General features: G+C 39.7%; 1 protein-coding gene across 1 annotated transcript in view; it reads left to right on the plus strand.

Moving 5' to 3' along the window:
* RABGAP1 (RAB GTPase activating protein 1) overlaps positions 1–21711 on the plus strand; it is a 62823-nt gene that overhangs the window by 745 nt on the left and 40367 nt on the right. Inside the window, exons 2-12 of the mRNA XM_074161328.1 lie at positions 4576–4810; positions 5322–5526; positions 6159–6333; positions 6683–6840; positions 9678–9788; positions 10901–10967; positions 12467–12569; positions 13753–13922; positions 16558–16732; positions 18458–18551; positions 21534–21684. Of these exons, the coding sequence (XP_074017429.1) occupies positions 4576–4810; positions 5322–5526; positions 6159–6333; positions 6683–6840; positions 9678–9788; positions 10901–10967; positions 12467–12569; positions 13753–13922; positions 16558–16732; positions 18458–18551; positions 21534–21684 (1644 nt within the window). The remainder of the gene's footprint in view (positions 1–4575; positions 4811–5321; positions 5527–6158; positions 6334–6682; positions 6841–9677; positions 9789–10900; positions 10968–12466; positions 12570–13752; positions 13923–16557; positions 16733–18457; positions 18552–21533; positions 21685–21711) is intronic.

Genomic DNA, 21711 nt, shown 5'->3' on the forward strand with positions numbered 1-21711 from the left:
TTTTTTTTGGCTACTTAAAATCTTTCATCCAATTTGTATTTCAGCAGCCTTTAGGCAAAGTGACACCAGTAAGGTGCGCTCCAAATTCTGTCATTTTAATGTGTTGAAAACCGGATCTTTCCAGTTGAGTTCAAGTTAGTGTGTTCTTTGTGGGAGGTGGAAAGAGATGTTCCACCATTGCAACAGACTGAAGTCTACAGTCGCATCTGTGTCTTCAAAATAATGTCTTTAAAGATGATAAGAAGTCATGTGTTCTGCCTGTTGGACTGGGTGTTCCTCTTTTCCTTAGCAGCAGTTGTAACAGAGACTTTATTGAATGTTTCTTGATGCTTTTGCTCATCTTGCTTTTGCCTCCCAACTGATTTGGTTGTTTTTCTTGCATTCCTTTGAGTCCTGGACCAGGCATACCATTATGGTGGCTCTTTTCTTTTACATAGGACTTCAAGCTAATTCTGTTAATTAAGAGTCTCAAGATCTTACTTCAAGCTAATTCTGTTAGTTAAGAGTCTCAAGATCTTACTTTCCCTTAATCTGGCAAAAATACTCACTTGTATTGTATTGCTGTTGCGGAAGATTGACACTTCACATCATGGGGTAGTCTAAAAAAACTTGAAATTTTCTTGAACGATCAGCCTGGTGATCTGTGAGACCTGCTGAAAGACTGTAACCTCACGCTTGTCTCTCCAGGTGCTGCAAATACCAGCAGCTGTAAATACTTGAGAATTCAGAGTAGTCTCCATAGTGGTGCTTACCCCGAGAGTGCTTATGTGATAGTTATGAGATTAACTCCCGAAGTTGTGATGCATCATCATTTGAGACCCCAGGAGACAGACACGGGCAACCAGACTTTCCATTCCATCCTGTTATTTCCAAAAAAATATTTGGAAACCTGAAGTGCCGTAGTCTGCAACACTTCTTGCTCCCCGTGAGAGCTATTTGTACTGCTGGTCTAACGACTGCCTTGTGCCCGTCCTGCAGCGTTTGTATCACACGCTGTGTCTTGTTTAGTACAATCAAACAAATTGAAGAGACTTGTATATAATGTCATCTTCATAAAGCTTGCAAATATTTCAGAGAAGAATATCCTTAATCAATTTCAAACCGACTCCTGAAACTTCTTAAATTTTCCTCATGTGTTTGCTTCCAAAGTGGTTATAAAATGCTGGCTAAGGTGTGCTGTTTCTCTTGGTGAGAAAAGAACATCAGTTCTGCTGCCTCCTGATCACCAACAATTGTAGAACAAAGTTATACTATTCCCTGAGTTGGCACTGACTGTCACAGAGCTTTGCAGGTCTTAAAGATAAGCTCCTTTATGAATTTGGTGCCAAGACTGAGCACAATCCTTGAACAGAGTGGTTCACCTTGAGCCTTCCAGTGTTGCAACGTTGGAGAGTCTGTGCTGTTTGGTTTCTGGCTGCGAGCTGAGTGATTAATGGAAATGTTATACCTTCGATAAGCCGTCGGTGCGCGGTCTAAATTCTGCCATACGGGGATCTTCCCGTTAACCTCCTGCCTTCTGCTTCAGGAGGGGAAAACTTTTAACAGAGGAAAGGGGCTGGTCTTCAGGACAGGAATTGTCTTTCGGTATTGTTCTTCAAGAAAAGAGAGATACTACCCTAGAATATGGCTTTGGTCTTGGTACCCTTTTTTTTTTTCCAGCTTGCAAAAATCCAGTATCCAGTTTTACTGTATTATTAAGCTGTTTATCTGTGTGCATGGATAAGTGGAATTGTGAAGGTCGTTGGCAGTATCTTAAAATATCTGAAAGTGTTTAAGCAGTATATGGAAAATGACTATTAACAGTACAACACGAGAACTGAGGTGGTGTATTTCATAGGAACAAATTAGATGAGTTTTTTTCAGGGAGAAGCAATTGCTTTGGTATTTATAACTAAGTTAATTTGTATATGCCAAAACCCACTTGCTTTGATGTGCTCACTAAGAAAAGCAGAAAATAAGTTCGGGTTCGTATTGGGCATCTTTTTCTGATGTTCTGCTCTTTTAGAAAAGCAATTTGAGGATGTTACATTTGCTAAGAGCAGTCTGAGGATGGTGCTAGAAGTTTAGGCTTGTGTTTGCTGACTGTGATAGGGTGTGAAATTTGTGCATCAAACCGAAGACTCTCACTTCATGTTTGTTGCTATTCTGTAGTTTTAAGGAATAGTGCTGTGGACTGAAATAATGCACTTTTTTATTTTTGTTTTTTCTCAAGTCCAGATAGATAAATATTTCATCTGAATACAATCGTGAGCCATATTTTTTCTGAATGAATTTTAACATCAGGTTTCACAGAAAACAGGTCCTGTAAACTAGAAGTTACTTTAATGGGGCTGGTAGGACATTATAATTGATTCATTATATTTTATTGCAAAACGTGAACTATGTAAAGTGACATGGTGCATCTTCCATCATCATCATCCTCTTTCTGATGAATGCCTGCAAAGACCTGAATGATAAACTTGATACTTCAAGGGGTTATGCCTTGGATGACCAAGGCATGTGCAAGATTTTTCATTGCTTCCATAATGAATCATGCAGAAGAATGCTAAAAATATTGGGAGGAAAATGCAAATGTGTGAATTCCTGTAACTAGTTACAGGTTACTGATACTTCTGTGGATGTACAGCTGAGTAAGGCAGTTATTTTATCCTGCTCCTGGTGGGTGATCCCAGATAGTATGGATTAAAATACATTCATGTACTAAAAAAATAGTTTCTGTTTGAGTATGTTTCAAGAGCACAAACATCTCACTATGGAATCTAAACAATAATAAAACTTGTGAAACATTCACTAGGTTATTTTTTTAATGTCTCTCCTGCCTCTAGCATCTTGTATGCTTGCTAGTTTTTTCATTATCTGTGAATTTCACTTTTTGCCAACTTTCTTCTGAAGGACAGCGTGCTGGGACTTCTTTCTTCTCTTAAAGTGGTTGTATTCTGCTCTATTCTAGAGTAATTCCAGGTCAGCAGTTTCTGTTCTTTGTTAATATTCTGGTATATTAAATAGTTATTTTTCACCAGAAAACTAATACGCAGTTTACACCTTTAATACACTGTAGATAGAGTCTGCAGATACAGATAATTATTTGGAGTTTGTGGGTCTGAGCGTGAAGGAGAAGACAGTAAGTAAACTTCATGTTTCTTCCTTTACCCTCTGAACTGAGAAGTTTGTCTTTAGGATGCAATAGAAATGACCATAAATCTGAATTCTGACTTGGCCGAGAAACCTCTAATCTCGCTGTAATTATTCCCGAGACACACCTGGTGGAAATGGATGTAAGAGTATGTAAGTGACACCTGATCTTTTGTTTCTAGTATATTTAACTCGTTGCAAGGCTCATCTGTGTGCATGAAGGTGTTCTGTTGTCTGGTCCAGTGTTATTTCAGCAATCTTAACTGGACTTCAGGTTGATTTATTCACTGTTAAAATGTGAGGACCTTGGCCATTGCTTTAGGTGCTTTCAAGATAATTTTCTACTATCGGGTGCTAGTTTTGAGGCAGACAGAATTTCCTTCAATACTGAGATGGTGTTACGGGCAGATTTCTGCCTGCTCTGTATTCTTCCTCCTGTTTTTAACCACTTTCTTTCCTATCTTATTTTAAAGATTAAAAAAAAAGAAAATTTTCTTTAATAAGACTTCATTTACAGTCTTTTTTAAGGACCTGAGGTAGTTGCACAATTTGGATTTTAGTAGCTTGCATGTATTGTCTTAAGTCAGTAAGCTTACAGAGACGTAAGGATATAGAAATGCGTTTCTGCTCCTGGGGCTGAGTTTTGGTGCCAGCAAAATTCCCAGCAGCTGAGGTGTTGGAATCAGGTACCTCTCTCTGACTGCCATCTGGTAAAATACTTCTGTAAACTCCATTTCCGTGCTTAATTTCTAAACTGTGTAAAGCATCAGCCACTTCCCTATTAATTGCAGAGGAATGAATGGACAAAGTTTCCTTAGATACGCAGTATCTAAGAGTTTCCTGAAATTAATGTCTTGGTTCTCTTTCTAGCTTAGCACCGTTTAGGTTGCCTCATGCTCTCATGTTGACTTCAATGAACGCAAAGTCAGGCTGTAGATGAGTGTTAGGAAATAAGACACCACCAGCTCTTCAAAGCACGAGCGCATAATCCTGTTCCACATCCTTCTCTTCCTGTGAAACCTTGCTGTCTTACCCAGGAACCACATAGCATATGTAATTATATTTGTCCCTTTCTGGTACTATTCTGAGAATTATTACAGACCACTGTACTGTAGACATCTGTAAGTTTCCCCTATCATAAGCTTGTCTTTGTAGTTGGTGATTAAAGACTATTTTTAAAGTAATCTCCTCACTTTCTCCAGTACTAGAAAATTCCTGCTTTGAGCTCCTTTTGTTAGTTTGTTAAGCAGGGAGGATCTAATCTGTACTGCTGAGTGTTTGCACATTGCAGTTTGTGTTTTTGGTTGTATCTAGGTTAAATTTATTAACTGCTGCTTTGGTTGGCAGAAAAAGCCATGTGAATGACTCTGTGCCTGAGGGTGGTTTGTTTTTTTTCACTTGAACAGCCTTTTTTTGTGTCCCAACTCTGTTTGTGGCTCTTAGATTGTGGGGAATGGAAGCGAACAGCAGCTCCAGAGAGAACTTGAGGACGTGCTGATGGACCCACCCATGGAAGATCAGTCAAGTGACCGGGACCATGGGGAAGAAGTTAGGACTGATGGAGATGGGGAAGAACCTGTTGTCCTTGAAGCTTCAGCATCCTCTACCATTAATCCAGTGTCGGTGGCAGGACTCCAGAAACCAGAAATGAGTTTGCCAGTGAAACCATCCCAGGGAGGTTAGAAAAAAATGCCAAATGCCTGGTAGTATCTTGTGAACTAGCTTTATGTGGGGAAAGGGGAAATTTAGGTACAGGTGCATCCACTCTCCTTTCCCCATTTCTCCCATGATAAATCGCCTAGGGCAGTGAATGCCAGGTTATGTGATACAAATTACCATATGCTGAATTATCCTCTCTTCTGAAAAAAAACTTGCTATACTAGCCTCGAGATGTGTGCAGAAATATTATGCCTGGCTGTACAAAATACTAGTCTGCTTAGCTCATCTATGCATCTTATCGCTGTAGTGAAAATCATATTGAAGGGAAGCCCTGTGAGTGAACTGCTTGTAGAGCTGAGATAGCCGAGTTGCTCCCTGCCATCAGGCAGGGTTTTCCTATAAAGCCTGACCTGACTTTCTGTAATGTGTTTCTTGGTCTCTTTTGTCATCAGGTTTGTCATGGGTCAATCTCTGATAACTTACATATACCTTCTTTTGTTTCTTACGTTCAACTTTGTGTCTCCCCCCAGACTGTGAGGATTTGAGCCCTTTCACCCCTGTGACGGATGAGGACAGCGTGGTGTTCAGCAAGCTCACCTACTTGGGCTGTGCCTCTGTGAACGCTCCCCGCAGCGAAGTGGAAGCCCTCAGGATGATGTCCATCTTACGGGGCCAGTGCCAGATTTCTCTAGATGTGACCCTGTCAGTGCCTAATGTCTCTGAAGGAACAGTGAGGTATGAAGCTCACCCAGGTGCACTCTGGGACTTCGTGCATTTAATCTAATTTCCTCCTAGCAAAGGAAAAAAACTACCAGTTCACCTGGGAGGAGACATGAGCAACTTGGGATTTCATTTAGTGGAAAAAATGGGTTTTAAAGAGGTCTGAGGACAACGATGCTTTGAATTTGTTTACCAAAGACATTTTATGTCCAAGGATCAGTATGAAATATTATGATGATCCAAGGTGTCCCAAAAGCCATAGTGGGAGTGGTTGTTGATGACACTTTAGAAATAGCCTGTAAAGTGTTTTATTTGTAGGGCTGCAAAATGGCTGATCCACGAGGCTTAACAGGGACGGGGCTGTCCTCTGCTGCATATTACTGTAGCATTTTGAAGGCTAAGCCCTGAAAGCTGTGGGGAAATTATTGGTGGAAATGGCTGTTGCACTGTACTTTTTTATGCTGTTCAATTTAAATATAGTTATTCTGGTCAAGCTTTGCAAGAAATGACACTCAGGAGCTAGTTTCTTTGTGATGTAGTTTCTCCAGTAGCTATGAAATTGTTAAAGCTGGCAAGTTAATATCAGGCTGAAATAATTCTTCTAAAGCTTCAAGCTTTGGGTTTTTTTCCTCTCTTTCTTTTGACAGACTTTTAGATCCTCAGACAAACACAGAAATAGCAAACTATCCAATCTATAAAATCCTTTTCTGTGTACGAGGGCATGATGGAACCCCTGAAAGTGATTGCTTTGCTTTCACTGAAAGCCACTACAATGCAGAACTCTTCAGGATTCATGTCTTCCGATGTGAAATCCAAGAGGCTGTAAGTTGAATCTTTTTGTCCAGTTATAATTATGTACATCTAAATGCCATTACTGAAATGAAACGGAGGTATTTCAGGCAGTTTAGAAGTAATGTAATTCATCACTTACGGCTTTTTTTTTCTGCCCAAAGTTAAGATAATTGTAGAAACCTCAGATAGGAAATAAGAATGCACATTATTTAATAGTTTATCCTTATAAGATGTGGAGAAAACCAGTTAATTAGATGCTAAAAGTGAATTATTTTCCTCCAGTTACTTCTCATTCTATTATTTAATGAAAATTCAGGTAGGTTTCAACTGCTGTGTTCTGTATATCTGTAGCTTTATAATCTTTCTTTGGTGCCATCAGGTGAGCCGGATACTGTACAGCTTTGCCACTGCCTTCCGTCGTTCTGCCAAACAAACCCCACTCTCAGCCATCGCCACCCCACAAACTCCAGACAGCGATATCTTCACCTTCTCCGTGTCACTGGAAATCAAAGAAGATGATGGGAAAGGTTATTTCAGGTATAGATTCTTCGTTCCTGTGCATACAGCATCTGGTTCTGTTGGAAAGTGAGTGAAAAGAGAGCGTGAGTCTGAGGGGGTCCCTAAATCCCCTTTTTGAAAGTTTCCTATTCTAGTTTAAATGAATCTCAGACATAAGTGTTTTGGGGAAGTAAAGCAGTGATGACCCTCTTGCCTATTTCATCTTGGTCATTGAACTGAATCTGGTGCTACCTGCAAAGTGCTTTTTCTGTTTTGTATTTTTCTTTCATCTTTAAACCTTTTTCTATGCAATGTGTTTTGAGTCGTGTTTAGCTGAATTGCTGCTGAAGCTGGAAATGCATCGTTGTGCTCTTGTAGCCAGAGTTGTGTGCGTTTTCGGCCAGGTTTTCAAAGGTGCTGAGGCTGTGTGAATACTGCAGGAGGCATAAGGGTGCGTATTTTTAATAAAGTCTCATGAGATGAGGCAGAGAAAATTAAAACTCTGAAAAATTAAATTTCTGAAATAAGTTTTCTGATCCCAAAAGATAAGTTGCTCTCTAGAGAAGTATTCAGCCAAACGTTTGTCACAAGACATACTAACTTTTAGTGTCTGGTAGAGGGCTGTTGCTGCTTCATCAGCCAAGAGCTTCATGGTCAAGATCTCAAGCTTGTTCCCACATAACTATTCCAGAACTAAAGAAAGGTGTAGTTGAGAAGGCAGGATTCCAATTTGTTATCACATAATCAATATTAGTTCTTCTTGGTTTTGCTGTGATCCGTTTCATTAAAATGCTGACCTGATCTGTAAAATAGTGTTCATCACTATCAAAAAAGCTGTACAAACAAAGCTTGCATCTGTTTCTAACTGGTTCTATTTTCCGACCCAGTTCTTAAAATTAATTTTTCCTCCTTTTTCTTTCCTGAACCAGGTGTTTTTAGCAAGTGCTGGTGTAGGGTGAAGGTGTTAGCTTCTCATGTTGTATCAGCTAATGCTGTTTCCATATTCAGTCTGATGGTGAATAACCTTGGTTTCTAAAAAGACCTTTTTAGTTTATGCTAAAAAGTGGGGTTTTTTTCTGCCTAGCCTATACACAGTGCCCTTAGATGTTTTATCTAACCATTTATAGTGTTCTGTAATTGCTGAAGTGTCTTTATTTCAGTATGTGTCTGCCAAATGCTCTGACTTGTTGAGCGTGTTGGCTCCAAGCCACAGCTTCAGAGACGTTTCTCCTCTTGGATTTACATCCAGCGCAAGTTTTATTTATTAAATAAATCCCATTTAATAATCCAGTATTTATTCGGCACTCCAAAGGACTGCTCCAGTGTTGAAACTGAAAAAAGAGTTAGCTCAGGGCCTGAGCCTGGAAGGTACTGATGGTTCTTGGGCTTGGATGCAGCAGCCGCTGGGGTGCCCGGCGGTGGAAGTGTAGCTCAGCACATGGTGGTACCGCGGGTGCAGCTCGGTCCTCCTGGCGTGGTACCGATGTCAGCACAGCCCCAGCAGCGCTGGTGGTGTAGGCAGCCCAGGATTCCACGCTTACGTGGTTTGCAGAAGCTGTGCTGCTAAGAGCTGTTGGGGTATGTCCGTCTGCATGGACTGCAGCTGGAACCTCAGCCGGTGCTTTGGAGATGTATCTCAAGATCTTTTCAGCTACAAAAATACAGTTGCATTAGGGGTGGTGCATTTGTTCAAAAGCTCTGTACCTACTCTGTACAAAGTGAAGGAAAGTGGATTTTTGTCTCCAGCTGAGCAGAATTCTACCTCTATTGTGTGACAGGTTTTAGTTCAAATACCAAGCTTTAGCAGTTTGACACTAATCCTCGTATGATCCTTCGCGTGCAGACCCGTGCTCACCTGGAAGCTGAGAGAACACTTTCACATAGTCTCTGATCTCAGTCTTCAATGTACCTGGCCCTGTCTTGGCTCATCTCCCTTCACTCGTCACCCTGGGTCACCAGTGGTGCATTTCTGTCGTGCCGGGGAAATGAGGTCTGGCTGGAGGTCTGTAAATCCTCTGTCCTGGCCCCGGAGACAAAACTCCTGCTGATGGCTAGAGGCGGTCACCATTCCCTGGCCTGGGAAAGCACCTCTCTCAGAAAAGAAACTCAAATTTTATTGGAGCTGTTAAACTATAGGCAATACTCCCCAGTCCATTTTGCAACTTCTGGGGGTAACAACGCATAGTTTGAAAGTCTGAAATAAAATATGGATTATTTTTACATCCAAGGGAAAAGTGAACATCTGGTTGACTTAAAAGGAAAGTCAAAACCCAACAGTCTCAGTTTGTCCGGTATTTAGTGCTGCTCGACAGGGAATAGCCACTCTGTTAGCGTTGAAGTGTAACTTTGGGTTTTTTCACAGCAACACACTATCCCCTCTTTTTGCAGCATTTGGGAGAAGGTGCTCTCTAGAGGAAAAAATAAGGGAAACAGTCTAAAGATTGGTGCACTCTCTTGGCTTTTGGCTTGTCATGTGTCCCAGCAGTCACCTCCCTTGTGAAAGAAAGCAAGACGTGGTTTCTTATAAGTAATTGCTTAACAGATAATACTTGCGTGTTACACAGGGAATCAATATTTAGAAACTTTCTTGAAATGCCACTGGAATTCTCGCAACACTAAGCCACACAGTATAAAAACACTGTTTTTATTTGTGAAAACCAAGGACACTTAGTTTTCACTAACAATGATCAAATAATGCCACCTAATTATGTTGCCATTTCTTTCATGTTACTGATTGCAGCGTGCAAGGAAGAAGGGTCTGAGTGCTTTTGTGTGAGAAGCTGGCTTCACCAAGTGTCTGATGCTGTTCTGATACATGCAACGAATACAAATAAATGACGCTCTGGGTTTTTTTTTCCTTTCCTGGTAAATAACAGTGCGGTTCCCAAAGACAAGGACAGGCAATGCTTTAAACTCCGCCAGGGAATTGATAAGAAGATAGTGATTTACGTCCAACAGACAACTAATAAAGAACTTGCTATTGAGAGGTAATTTTATTGATTTTTAAAAAATCCTTTATCTATTTGATATTTTATGCTCTTTCCTCTGAGGCAGCAGATTAGTAGTTGTTCTATGAATAGTCCGTTTATGTAATTTAACCACACACTTCTCCTGTGTGAGGTTGTGCAGAAGATTGATTGGTTTGTTCAGTGTGTGTGTGGCAGGGGCACGATCCAGGCGCAGTCAAATCTTGCACAGACCTGCTTGTGCAATCTAAATACCCATTTCAAAGTCTTTTTTTTTTAAAAACATCTTGCTTTTCTTTTCAGTGGCCAGTTTGTCTTGAGTGCTGAGGCTGTAATCAGTGACTGAGTTATCTCAATTTGCTTTCCTTTCATCTCTGAGGCATCTGAGAATGTTGTTGTATGTACACTTTGAACCTGCCACAGTCTGGAATTCTAGAATATGGAGCGTCTGTGTAGGGAAGAGGATAGCTCAGACTTCGAATCTTTCTCTGCTTAGCAATAAACTTGCGTTTTTTGACTACTGACAGAGTTCAGTGCTGCTCACACTACAAAGAAAAGACGCAGCTTCTGCTCGGCTTTGCAGTCTGCAGAGAAATGCAGGACGTTGTGGTAAACCAGGGGGATGAAGTGGAATACACCTGTGTGGGCCAAAAGTCTTTGCCAAATGAAACCATAAAAGACAGGTCCTTGCACTTCATCTGGAATTTCCTGATTCTTGTCTGTATCAAAGGGTAAATTCTATGCAAATGTGTCTCCAAAAAAAAAAACCTGAAGGGAGGAAGAATGCAGGCCAAGTTGTCCTGCGGGATGGGGAACCCTCGTTAGCAATGTTTGTTGTACTCTGTTCTTGCAAATAAAGATAATTGAACAACTTCCCAGGCTACTGTAGGAAGGGTGAAATCATATTGTAAATAAGCTTATGAAATCTTGCTCGATGTTTTTAATATTGGCTTGACTTTGTTTTGCTTGATGTGCTTGATGCTGCTTTCAAATGTCAAGGTTTGTTGGCATTTGTTATTGGATTGATGGGCTGCTTGGAATGGATGACAGCGAATATTGAGATAAGAAATGTTAATGGTTTGTTTATGAGGAAGTCTTATTTTTGTGGTTTAATTTTTTGCCTGGCTTTGCAGATGTTTTGGCCTTCTTCTGAGCCGTGGGAAAGATGTTCGGAGTGGTGACATGCACCTTTTAGATTTGGTAAGGATCTTTTATTAACAGAATTCAGATATAATTTTGATTAAGATTGTGTGTGGTCTCAGGATAGACAGAAAAGATTTAGGCACTTGTGCACACTTGTTGATGGGGATGATGCTGTAGCTTGAGGGTGAGACTCTGGGCAACTGGGTTGAATCCCTGCCTCTGCTACAGTTAGAATACGACCTGATGCCTGGTCAAGGGAGTTGCCCAGTTTTGCAGTCAGTCATGACTTCTCATTTCGGGGCCTGGAAGAAGAAATGTGGAACCTTATTTTTGGAAGTGCTGTGCTCTGAACTTCAAAAGTTTCACTTATCACTGCAAAAATTGAGGTGTAAGCAGCTTCAAATATATCACTGAGAAATAGTGAGCGCTTTATTTTTATGAGTCACTTTTCCATCTATAAAATGATGATAGAGATCATCTGACTTCACAGCTGTGTTGTGAAAACAAACTTGCTAGTGTTTGTAAAGTACACACTTGTTACAGTGTGAGTCCCCAAGCTGGTCCAGTACTACATGAATAACTTTGCTTTTACCAGGCTTTGGGTTGCCCAGAAAATAAGGTTGGTGGGAAGACACCAAAGATAAAATACTGACTTGCTTCTTAATAGCTGAATAACGTGTTTTGTATGCTGAATGAAGCTGGATCTCAAGATGTTTTAGAGTAAAACTTATTTTATAAAATAGCTACTTAGGATAAAACAAAACACTGCTGGTGTATTAAAACATTGTAGTGAAGTGGAAGGTATGTTAACGTGAAACATCTGCCAAGTTTACAAGTTCAGCAGCTTGTAAGAGAGTGTTCTGATTTGTTTTCTTGTATTAGAGGCAATGGGCTGCATCCCCTCAGTTCATGGTTAAAGCCCGGTATGTTTGAGTTTTACCAGTCGGGCAGCCGTCAGTCAGAGACTGAGTGATGCAAAATGAGGCCATAAAGACTGGGTTGCCGTGGGTTTTCCAGGACAGAAGTTTGAAAAGATGTTTCTTTTTTCGGTTTGTTTTTTTTTTTAATGGTATTTGCTTGGTTTTTTGGGGGGTTGGGTTTTTTTAGGGTTTTTTGTTGTTTTGCTTTTTAGGGGGGGTCCTTTGGGTTTTTTGCTTGTTCGTTTCAAACAGCAGCAACAAAAAAGCAAAGCCTTTGCAGCTCAGAGTCCTGTCTTTCCAAGTCCTTGCCTGTGATCTCACCTACACCCGTGTGAGCTGAAAGTTGCTTTAAAACGACCACCGGCAAAAGGAGCTATTGGTCTTCAGTTCTCACAAGACAGATGTTCATACCACAAACGTATATTATAATGAATATTAATTGACCTTTTTCTGTTATGAGGAAGGAGACCAAAGTTTGCATGGGAACTCTTGTTCTTTTCTTCAGAGATGGTCTCTGTTACAGGACTGTCACAGGCACTTCAGATGCTTGCCCTTCTCTTGCTGTTTTATGGGGCTGAGACTTCATGGTAATTTATTTAATTTAAATAAAAATACATCAACTTGCCTTGTTTCCAGGAGTCTATGGGTAAAAGTTCTGATGGGAAATCATACGTGATCACCGGGGGCTGGAATCAAAAGTCTCCACACTTCCAATTTGTAAATGAGGAAACACCAAAAGGTATGAAAATGTTGCCAGATGCTGTCCCTGACCCCGGGCAAATTACTGACAGAGTGGGCATCGGATCAATTGGCTTTTCTTTAAGATAAATCCCGCAAAAATACTTTCTTCATAGTGTGGGGTGTATTCTCAGAAAGTAGGATGCCAGATGTAACATAAAAAAATGAACAAAATAGAAGAAAACCGGTAATAATACCGTGTAAGAATAACTGTATCCCAGTGTGAGGCTGTACAGGTGTGGGGACAGGATGCAGGTGTTTTGTGCATCATTAGAACTTCTTAAAAATCCCTTTGAGAATTGCACTAAACGACTGTTGCAGATTTCTTCTTTGCCTAGTTTCTGTGGTCAGTTCACATTTTTCTGAATCCAAGTTTTTAATTAAAAAAGAAGGATTCCTGAAAGTAAACCACTTCCAACTGTGATCTGAAAATAGCTGGTGCTGCCTTGCTCTCGAGTCCTGTAACGGATCTGTCATTACTTCTTTTAAGATGTCAGCTGAATTATCATCTTTTCAATCTCTTGTCACAGTTTCATGCCAAAGGTTGGGGAAGTAAATGGGAATTGACTGGGCAAAGCCATAAAAATCGGCTGCTGGGTACAGCTGGGTACAATCTGCTGCTGGATTGAATGTCATCCTGCCTAAAGGACACAATTTATCATTTGGTACCAGAAGACATCTCGTAGGTCACTAAGTCCAGTTGCCTCCTTTTGGAGCTTTGTACTGTAGAGTCAATTTTCTGAATCTCGCAGCTGAGATGCTCTTAAACGCTGCTTTTAATATGGTGGGACTTAAGTGCTAAGTAACTTCTAAAAACAACTAAAAAGCAATTAGGCTGGATGGCAAGAGATCTACTTAAATTAAATACACAGATCCTTTACAATGTCTAATGAAGATTTTCGGTATGTTTCAGTGGGATTTGAAAAAGCAAAATTTTTATTCCCTTTAACAAGCCTTCAAGCTAAGAAAATGATCTTAAGTTTCCGTACTCTCTGGTGAATGGTGGAGAGTCATCTTATTTTCCTGTTTTGAAAATTGTAGGGTTTTGAGATGTTAAATTAGGGGAAAAATTGAATTCTGCAAAAAAAGTTTCTTTTGTTGTTTCATGTTACCAGGAAAGAGGTTATGGAATATCTTGTTTGAAATATTTCTTTTAATACTATCACTTTATTTTTTCCTTCTAGATAAAGTATTGTTCATGACTACCGCTGTGGATTTGGTGATAACTGAGGTTCAGGAACCTGTTCGGTTCATTCTGGAGACTAAAGTCAGAGTTTGTTCACCCAATGAGAGGTTGTTCTGGCCCTTCAGCAAACGTAGCTCTACTGAAAATTTTTTCCTAAAATTGAAACAGGTAACGCTTTAAATAAAATAAATGAAATCTACAGTTAATTTGGGATTTGGTAAGGTTGTTTTTCCAATTTAACTGTGGTAACGTCAATTATATTGTCTCGAGACTTGAGCCGTAGGTTTATGGTATAATGCTGAATAAATGCTAATGCATTGGAGGTGAAGATGAATTGTAGTTACTAGTACCTATTGGCAGATCAGTATTTCACTATGGTTTTTTCCTCCCTGTAATTGGTAAAACCTTTACTAATATAATGTTGATATCTCAACATTTTGCTCCTACAATAAGTGCTCTTCAATTTTAAAAGAGCTATCCTGTCACGGATAAAAATATTTGACACGGTTATGATTTAGCAACAATTTAAGATTTATTAATGGTTGGAGGTAGATAAAAAGGTTGAATTTTAGCAGCACTTAATCATTAGCCAATTTAAGGATTAACAAGGTGATTCAGTAAAATAATTAAACATCAAATTGATTACAGATTTGAGAATGACAAGATTCACACCGGCTTACTACAGAGCCTCCTAATCAAAATAGATGTATGTACATACGTGTGAACACAAATCATGCAAACACACCCCATCCGAGGAGTCACACCCCCCCCCACCTGAGTCTTTGCTGCTGGGACCGGGGTCCCTGTCCGGCTGGCGACCCCCGTGAGCCGATGGGTGCCCATTCTGAACAGAAGTATTTGAATCCACTAAAATACGGAAACCCACACTCATGAGGGCTCATGTGTATATTCAAACCCATAGATGGGTAGAGAGGTGGATGAGAGGCAAGTCTATAGTTCAGTTTTCCCTCTTTTCAAGTTCATAGTAAATACTCGCAATGGATCGACGTTCCTCAACGGGCGGCAGTTGAGCCCTGAGAAGGTTGACTTCCCCCTGGCTTCTGGTTATGCTGAGCCACGTCCCACATCACAGGAGGTGCTGGTCACAGCCCACTGTGGTCCAGGAGAGCTCAGAGGGTCTCGCTTGGAGTCGCTATTTGTATGGTCTAAGATAATTCAGTAGATTTTTTCTGATAGTCTATTTTCCCCCTTGTACATGGTTGGAGGCAGAGATTTCACACATACCCCAAGTTTCCCCTGGGGGAAAAGAAATCCATGCAACCACAAAAAATCCCTAGAACTTGTTAAAAACTTTTACTGTTTTTTCCAACTTACTTTTTTACACTATCTACTAAAAAGGAAAGGATTATTTCTGTCCAGGATAGTCATAACAACAGTACAAAGCAATAACTTGGTCTCAAAATAAGGCATGAAAGTTGAAGGTCCAACTAAAGAGATGATGAACTTGAAGTAGCTGCCATTCTTCTGCTTTAGAAATTATTGCTTTGAAATGAGAGTCCTGTTTAAAGAAATGGAAGTATGTAGAAGCAAATAACAATGTGGATGTATGTGCTCTCTCAAGGTTTAATAATCCTGGGCACAGCCCAAAAGAGCAAGGTTGGAGTCCTGATTTCTTGATAAGTGTCCTTTTTTGAAGAGGTTTTGAATGAAATAAGAGGCTTTTCTTAGTTCTTTTTGCACTTGTCTTAAAGTGTTAGCAAATAATGGCCTCTTGGTAGTAACAAAGATGAGGTTCATGAAGGATTCTTTTTTGTGTGTGTCCTATTTTTTATATAAAATATGAATAAAGGTTTTGGAAACTTTCCTTCAAAATTTAAGGTGGAAAAATTCTTCACGGGTGAGATCAGCCTTTTTATTTGGGATATTTTTGAGCATGGAGATGTTGACCAGTTAAGGCTTTTGGGCTATAAATATTCTACAACCTCCAAAAGGTGCCTTTTCTGTTTGGCAGTTTAAAGGAAGCTTATCTTACTGAGCTAATTCTGTATCTTTTGTCTTACTGAATTCACAGGCATTGTGACTTATCTTAGCTAATTCTCCGTTTTCCACAGGCACTGTCAGGTTGTCCAACTCCCAGTGTTTACTAATGGAAGATTATCAAAATTCATAGTGGAAGCAACAAATATAGAATGTACTGCCTGATAAGCCTGGAAGGGAAACCTGTTTCTATGGAGTCATGATTAGCCTATTAAAAATACAGCTGTGTAGAATTGGCTTATCTTACTTTGGCAGTGTTTCTTTATTCGGAAATGGTGAAAGCAGAGGGATTTTATTTGCTCCGATTACATTTAATGATTTAGTCATTTTTAGTTTTGATGCATTTTTCTTCATTTTTAATACTCCAACGGATAAAATTGAGCACTGGGAGCTTAGTGTAGAGTATAATTATAAATCTTATTTCCCTCTTTTCTTCACCTTTCCTTTTTTACTCTCTATTTTTATTCATTTATGAAAAAAAAAAAGTTCTAAAAGTTCTTAGGCTGTATGAAAATGTTAGAACCACTTCACAAGGAAAAATCTTCCTTTAAAGGAAAGGAAGGTATCAAAGCATTGCAAATTAAGGAGACGACAGATCCACATAATAGACTTTGGGGCTCAACAGTTTGTGTTCCTGCAGCGATAGGTACACAGGACGTGGAGGCATCGCTAAAGACAATTACCGTGATGGAAAAATAAATATTGAACAATTTTTGTTAGAACTCTCCTTTTGCCACTGCCAGTAGCCCCCGGTGCGGGTATTCGTATAGCTTTTCTCAGTAAAATGAAATGTCTTGTTTCCTAGATAAAGCAAAAGGACAGGAAGAATAACTCGGACACGTTATATGAAGTTGTGTGCCTAGAAAGTGAATCCGAAAGGGAGAGAAGAAAAACGACAGCAAGCCCTTCTCTTCGTCTGCCCCAGTCTGGGTCCCAGGGCTCGATGATTCCTTCTCCTCCAGAGGATGATGAAGAGGAAGGTAAGAAGTGGGTTGTATGCATTGTATACACAGGTAAATGACAGTTATGAACCATGTCAGAGCCTTTCCAGTCAGAATCTGCCCCACTGATGGGTTTTTTCTTGCTTTAACGCTGCGAGTATTCGATAGCCAGAACCCCCACGTTCCTGGATTGGCCTCTCCCTTGTCTGACACTTCTGTGTCTGTGCTTTTCTCAGCCCGGGCCTCCTGAAGCCTCCAGCGTGATATATTTGGAACAACGTGAAAAGAGGCTGCTAAAAATTTGGGATTATCATGTCGCTTCTGCCCCTCCCCGAGCAGCTGTGAGCAGACTTGAGAGTGAAAATGCGAAGCTGATATTATTTGGAAATATAAGCAAGTGGCGTGTTTTAGTGAAGAGGCTAGTACAGACATCTGTGATACATAAAACTGTACCAGGACCTGCCCAGCTTGAAACTTAATGCATTTTCAGGATTTTTTTTTCTGCTTTTTAAAAATTCTTTTAAACCAAAATATGGACTAGTTCCGAGTATATAAACATCTGGCCTTACAGCTCCGAGCTGAAATGTAGATGACTTGAGTGTCTGTGTTTTCACTTTTTCTGTTGGCCTTCTATGTGGCCTTGGGTGAATTTTTTCACTTCTGTGCTTTAATTTCCCTTTTTGGAGGGGTGAAAGGGGAAGGCTGCTTTGAAAATTAACTGCTTTCTGAAGTGCTGTTCATTAGCAGTCTCTAACCACTGCGGTGGTGTTCTCTAGACCAGGAACATACATACGTTTTGTTTACAGTTGACAGGACTTGCAGCATTGCAGGAGTTTGCGGATAAGTTCAGGTGTCAGTTGAGAAAGCAGAGATTTAATGAAAAAGAGTATATTTCCCCAATAATGCAAAACCAGTGTTGATGACAATGAAGTGTAGTTTTTGTATATGATACTCGCTGCAAGCGTTTAAAAGTATCTGGGAGGACATCAGTTAGTATTGATTTCAAAAAGATTTACTGTGATTATGCTAATCCTCCCCTCCACTGCATTTTTGAATACATTTCATTCAAAAAAGCGGTTTAATTTAAACCAAGGAAGTTATCAAAAAGTACTAGCTTTCAAAGTAAAAGTACAAAACAGTTAAAAAAAAAATACCTTGTAGACTTTCATAGACCTGCAACAACCTGGCAAGTCTGCAGCTCCTTGGTGGAACCATGTTGATTTTAGTGTCTTTTTAGCTTTTTTTTAGAATTGTAGCTTTTCACGTACAGAAAGCTGTGCTATTTGAGAGTTTTTGTAGTCTTGCAAAAGTTTGGGGTAGAATAATAGAATTATTTATATGAGAAGGGACCTCTGGAGGTCTCTAATGATGCCTCCCACTCCCGCTCAGTGTGAATCCCGCCAGATTGATTCTTCGAGGTCTTGTCCTGTTGTGTTTTGACCATCTCCAATGACAAAGCTCCCACAACCTCTCTGGGCCCTTGTATCAGTTTGGCCACTCTCATGGTACTTCTTTTTTTTTTTCCTGATTTTTAACCAGAATTTCGCGTGTTGCTTCTTGTCTTCTGTCTCTTGCCACATCACCACGTGCCTCCAAGAAGAGTCTCCTTCTGCCGCCTTTGTGGGCGCACAAGCACCGCACCCACAAACCCCCAAAAGCTCTCGAGTTCTTATTGCACGGATACATTTAGGAGAGCAACTTTAAATCTGTAAGGGTAGAGTAATGGCTGTTGATGTCACAGCATCTCCTCTGTTCTGTTGGCAGACAACGATGAACCGCTCTTAAGTGGTTCTGGAGATGTTTCCAAAGAGTGCGCAGAAAAAATTCTTGAGACGTGGGGAGAGCTGCTGTCCAAATGGTAAGTGGCAAAATCACATTCTGAACATTGCAATTCTGAATATTCTCAGCCTGTTTGCTCCTTCTGCTCGGAGTTTTTGTTATTTCCAGAAGCCAGCTGAGATGAGATTAGTATGGATTTAGTCCTCTTTCATCACCACAACACCCCCTATTCTCTGGCTTCGTGTTTTCTGATTTCTTCCAAGGGTGTTTTAAGCTTTTTGATTTTTGAGTGCATGCTTAAATACTGTGTAGAAATTCACTTACACTATATCTTTAGGTGGTTCTCTCTTAAAATGAGTATTTTACTTACCTGTGAGTTTCACTGGGATTTTGTTAAAGAAAACCTTAAGTAGTATAAAGAAAAATGCAGCTCTTCCTTCCTCTTTTCTTTTGCATAGATCGCTTCCATTCCTTTTTGTAATTCTGATGCAGTTCACAGCCAATTTTTTGTGCAGCTGTCATATGTTAGTAACTGTGGCTTAAGAATATGAGAGATTTGTACTTGGATAGCGAAGATGCTTTTCCTCTCTTGTGTAAAGGAAGATGGCTCCAGAGCCTGCCAAGAAGGAAGTACATGAGCTCTTCTGTTGTGGTTTTTTTTTTTTTTTCCCTAGAAAATGCCAATTTACAAGGAGAGTGTTTCTTGACAGTCAAGTTGCTAATGCAACACCTGTCCTCCTTTCCTGAAGGATCTTTTATTCATCTGGAAGTAGCCTGAGCAGTTCTAAGAAAGTGATGCTGATTATTGCAAAATTCAGTATTTTTTATTTTTTTATTTTTTTTTCACAAAGGGGGATGACAGGCACAACATCAGATTGAGCTCAAATATGTTACATTTTGACTCTGGCTTTAGTTGTTGCCTTCTGCTTCCTAGAGCTGCTGAGGAGCAGGGCAAGGGGATGCACAGCAGATCAAAGAGCTGAAGAGAATAGCAGATCTAAGGAGCAGGACAGCAGAGATTAAAATAAATCAGGCACTTCTGATGCTGTGTGACCTCTTAGCCAGGATTCCCTTTTAATTAAGGTTATAACAGTTTAGCTTTTTAAAAAAAAAAATCTGCAATTATTTAGTATTTATTTGAATAGGTACTTTTACATCCAGTTTGGTTTCGCACTGATATTTTTTGTTATTTTGGTAGGAAAGCAGACATTAGAAATGGACACATTTGGAAGAAGGGGAAGGCTGTGGTGAAATGCTACACGATCCCTTTTCTCTCCCTTTCCCAGACTTGTAGAAACATCTTTAACAGATGAGCTCTCTGCATCTGCTGCTGGGAGAAAGTTTCTTTCAACTTGAATTTTTTTTGTAATTCTTCCAAGGGCTCAAGGATAATTAAGCCACCTGACTCCCATTGAAAATGTTTTGGCAGCTCTAAGAGGATATGAAGTGCTTCTGTGCTAATGCTGGCAACAACTTTAATATGTGTTAAAGGGCTTTCCTTCTTAACTCAAAACGAGTATTTGGAAGTAATGATCCTTGAGCTTTTAACATAAGAGGATTGAAAATCATAAAAATCAGAGTTCAGGTAGTTTCATGCTAGTTTTTTAGAATCCTGTAATTAGATTTGTATAGCAATTAAATATGCAACGGTATTTTGTGATTTCTAAATAATATTTGGCTCATATATCATACCTGCTGAGCCACAGAATTTTCTCATTTCAAAATAGTTTGGAAGAATCTAGTAGCGTGTGGCTTTAGCCTACAGCCGTACAGTTCATGGCTGTATTGATTGGAATTACTGTTGTGCTTACTCTGATCCGAGATTAAGGCAAAGCAGTTTTACAGGCCTTTACAAAAAATTTTAATATTTTGTATGTAAGAAGTAATCTTCTAGAACTATTTTTATGTATTTATATACTATGAAGGTAAATACATGCTCTATATTATGAAGGTATAATAAATGCTTTATAAGTATATGATATATAAGTGTACAGATATGGATATATATGGTTATAAGTGTAATTAGTATCTAAATATTATTTTTATTGATTTTATTCAGAGAAAGCAAAGTGAAGGAGGACATTACAGTACTAGGTTCTGTGCAGTATATGCTGATTAAAATGTCCACATCACTAGTCTCTAGATTACTGTGTTGGAACACTGTAGACTGGAGAAAGGCAACAAGGAGTCCCAATCTGTATAAAATTATCATCCACATATCTGTTAGACTGTTAACAAACATTATTAAATACCAGTTTATTGTTAGGATAATGTGATCGATGTGACAGAAGCTCACTTTTTTTGCCTGGCTTTGTCTATGTGTCCTCTTAATCATTTTGCCTAGAAGCTTCAGTTTTAGTAACTGCAGAAAAATTGTAGTTTCTTTGATTGGAGGCCTCTGTCTTTTAAGGATTTTATGTATAAGCCACGAATGGACTGTTCAGCTTAACTTTCTGTAACTGCATAAATTATATGTAGGTTTAGTTTTTACAACTTACAGTGCTGTAATTTATGAGCTGTCACCAGTCTCATATGAAAAAACTGTTTAGATGGGACTGTCTTGTACAGTGGAGGCTGCTTAAACGCACGCTGGAGTTAGATAACCATGTGAGGGTTTTTTATAGCTCCATTAGTGTGTCTTCTCTCCCTCCCTCACCCAGAAGGTCACCTGCCTTGTCGGGCACAGAAATCCAGAGAGCGTTATAGGCTTCTGCAAACTCGTTCTCATTTTGGTGTAGTTTGAGCTTGGAATCTTACACAGTACGGTATCTGTCCTCCAGCTCTAGTTTTTGCTGGAGTGTTTTGCTTTGTTGAGTGTTTTATAACATATGTTTATGTTATATTTAAATTTAATGGAATCAAGGAAATAGTTTGGAAAGTGCTTCTCCAAATCTCTTCGGGTTTTTTTTTTTTTATAACTTGAATTTCACTTACTCTGGCAACATATGGACTGTCTTGAAATTCTTGTCATTTGACACGTTTGATGTTACGCATCAGTTGTTGCTTGTGTACTCCTTTATTTGCATTTGGATAATAGTAACAACCCTTCACCTACACCCAGGCACCTCAACCTGAGCGTGAGGCCGAAGACGCTGTCGGCCTTGGTGAGGAGTGGTGTCCCCGAGGCCCTGAGAGGAGAAGTGTGGCAGCTGCTGGCAGGGTGTCATAATAACGATCACCTGGTGGAGAAGTACCGAATTCTCATCACAAAGGTAGAACGCTTTTTGTCATCTTTTCCC

Source organism: Numenius arquata, chromosome 19, assembly GCF_964106895.1.
Source record: "Numenius arquata chromosome 19, bNumArq3.hap1.1, whole genome shotgun sequence".
In the NCBI taxonomy this organism is placed as follows: Eukaryota; Metazoa; Chordata; class Aves; order Charadriiformes; family Scolopacidae; genus Numenius; species Numenius arquata.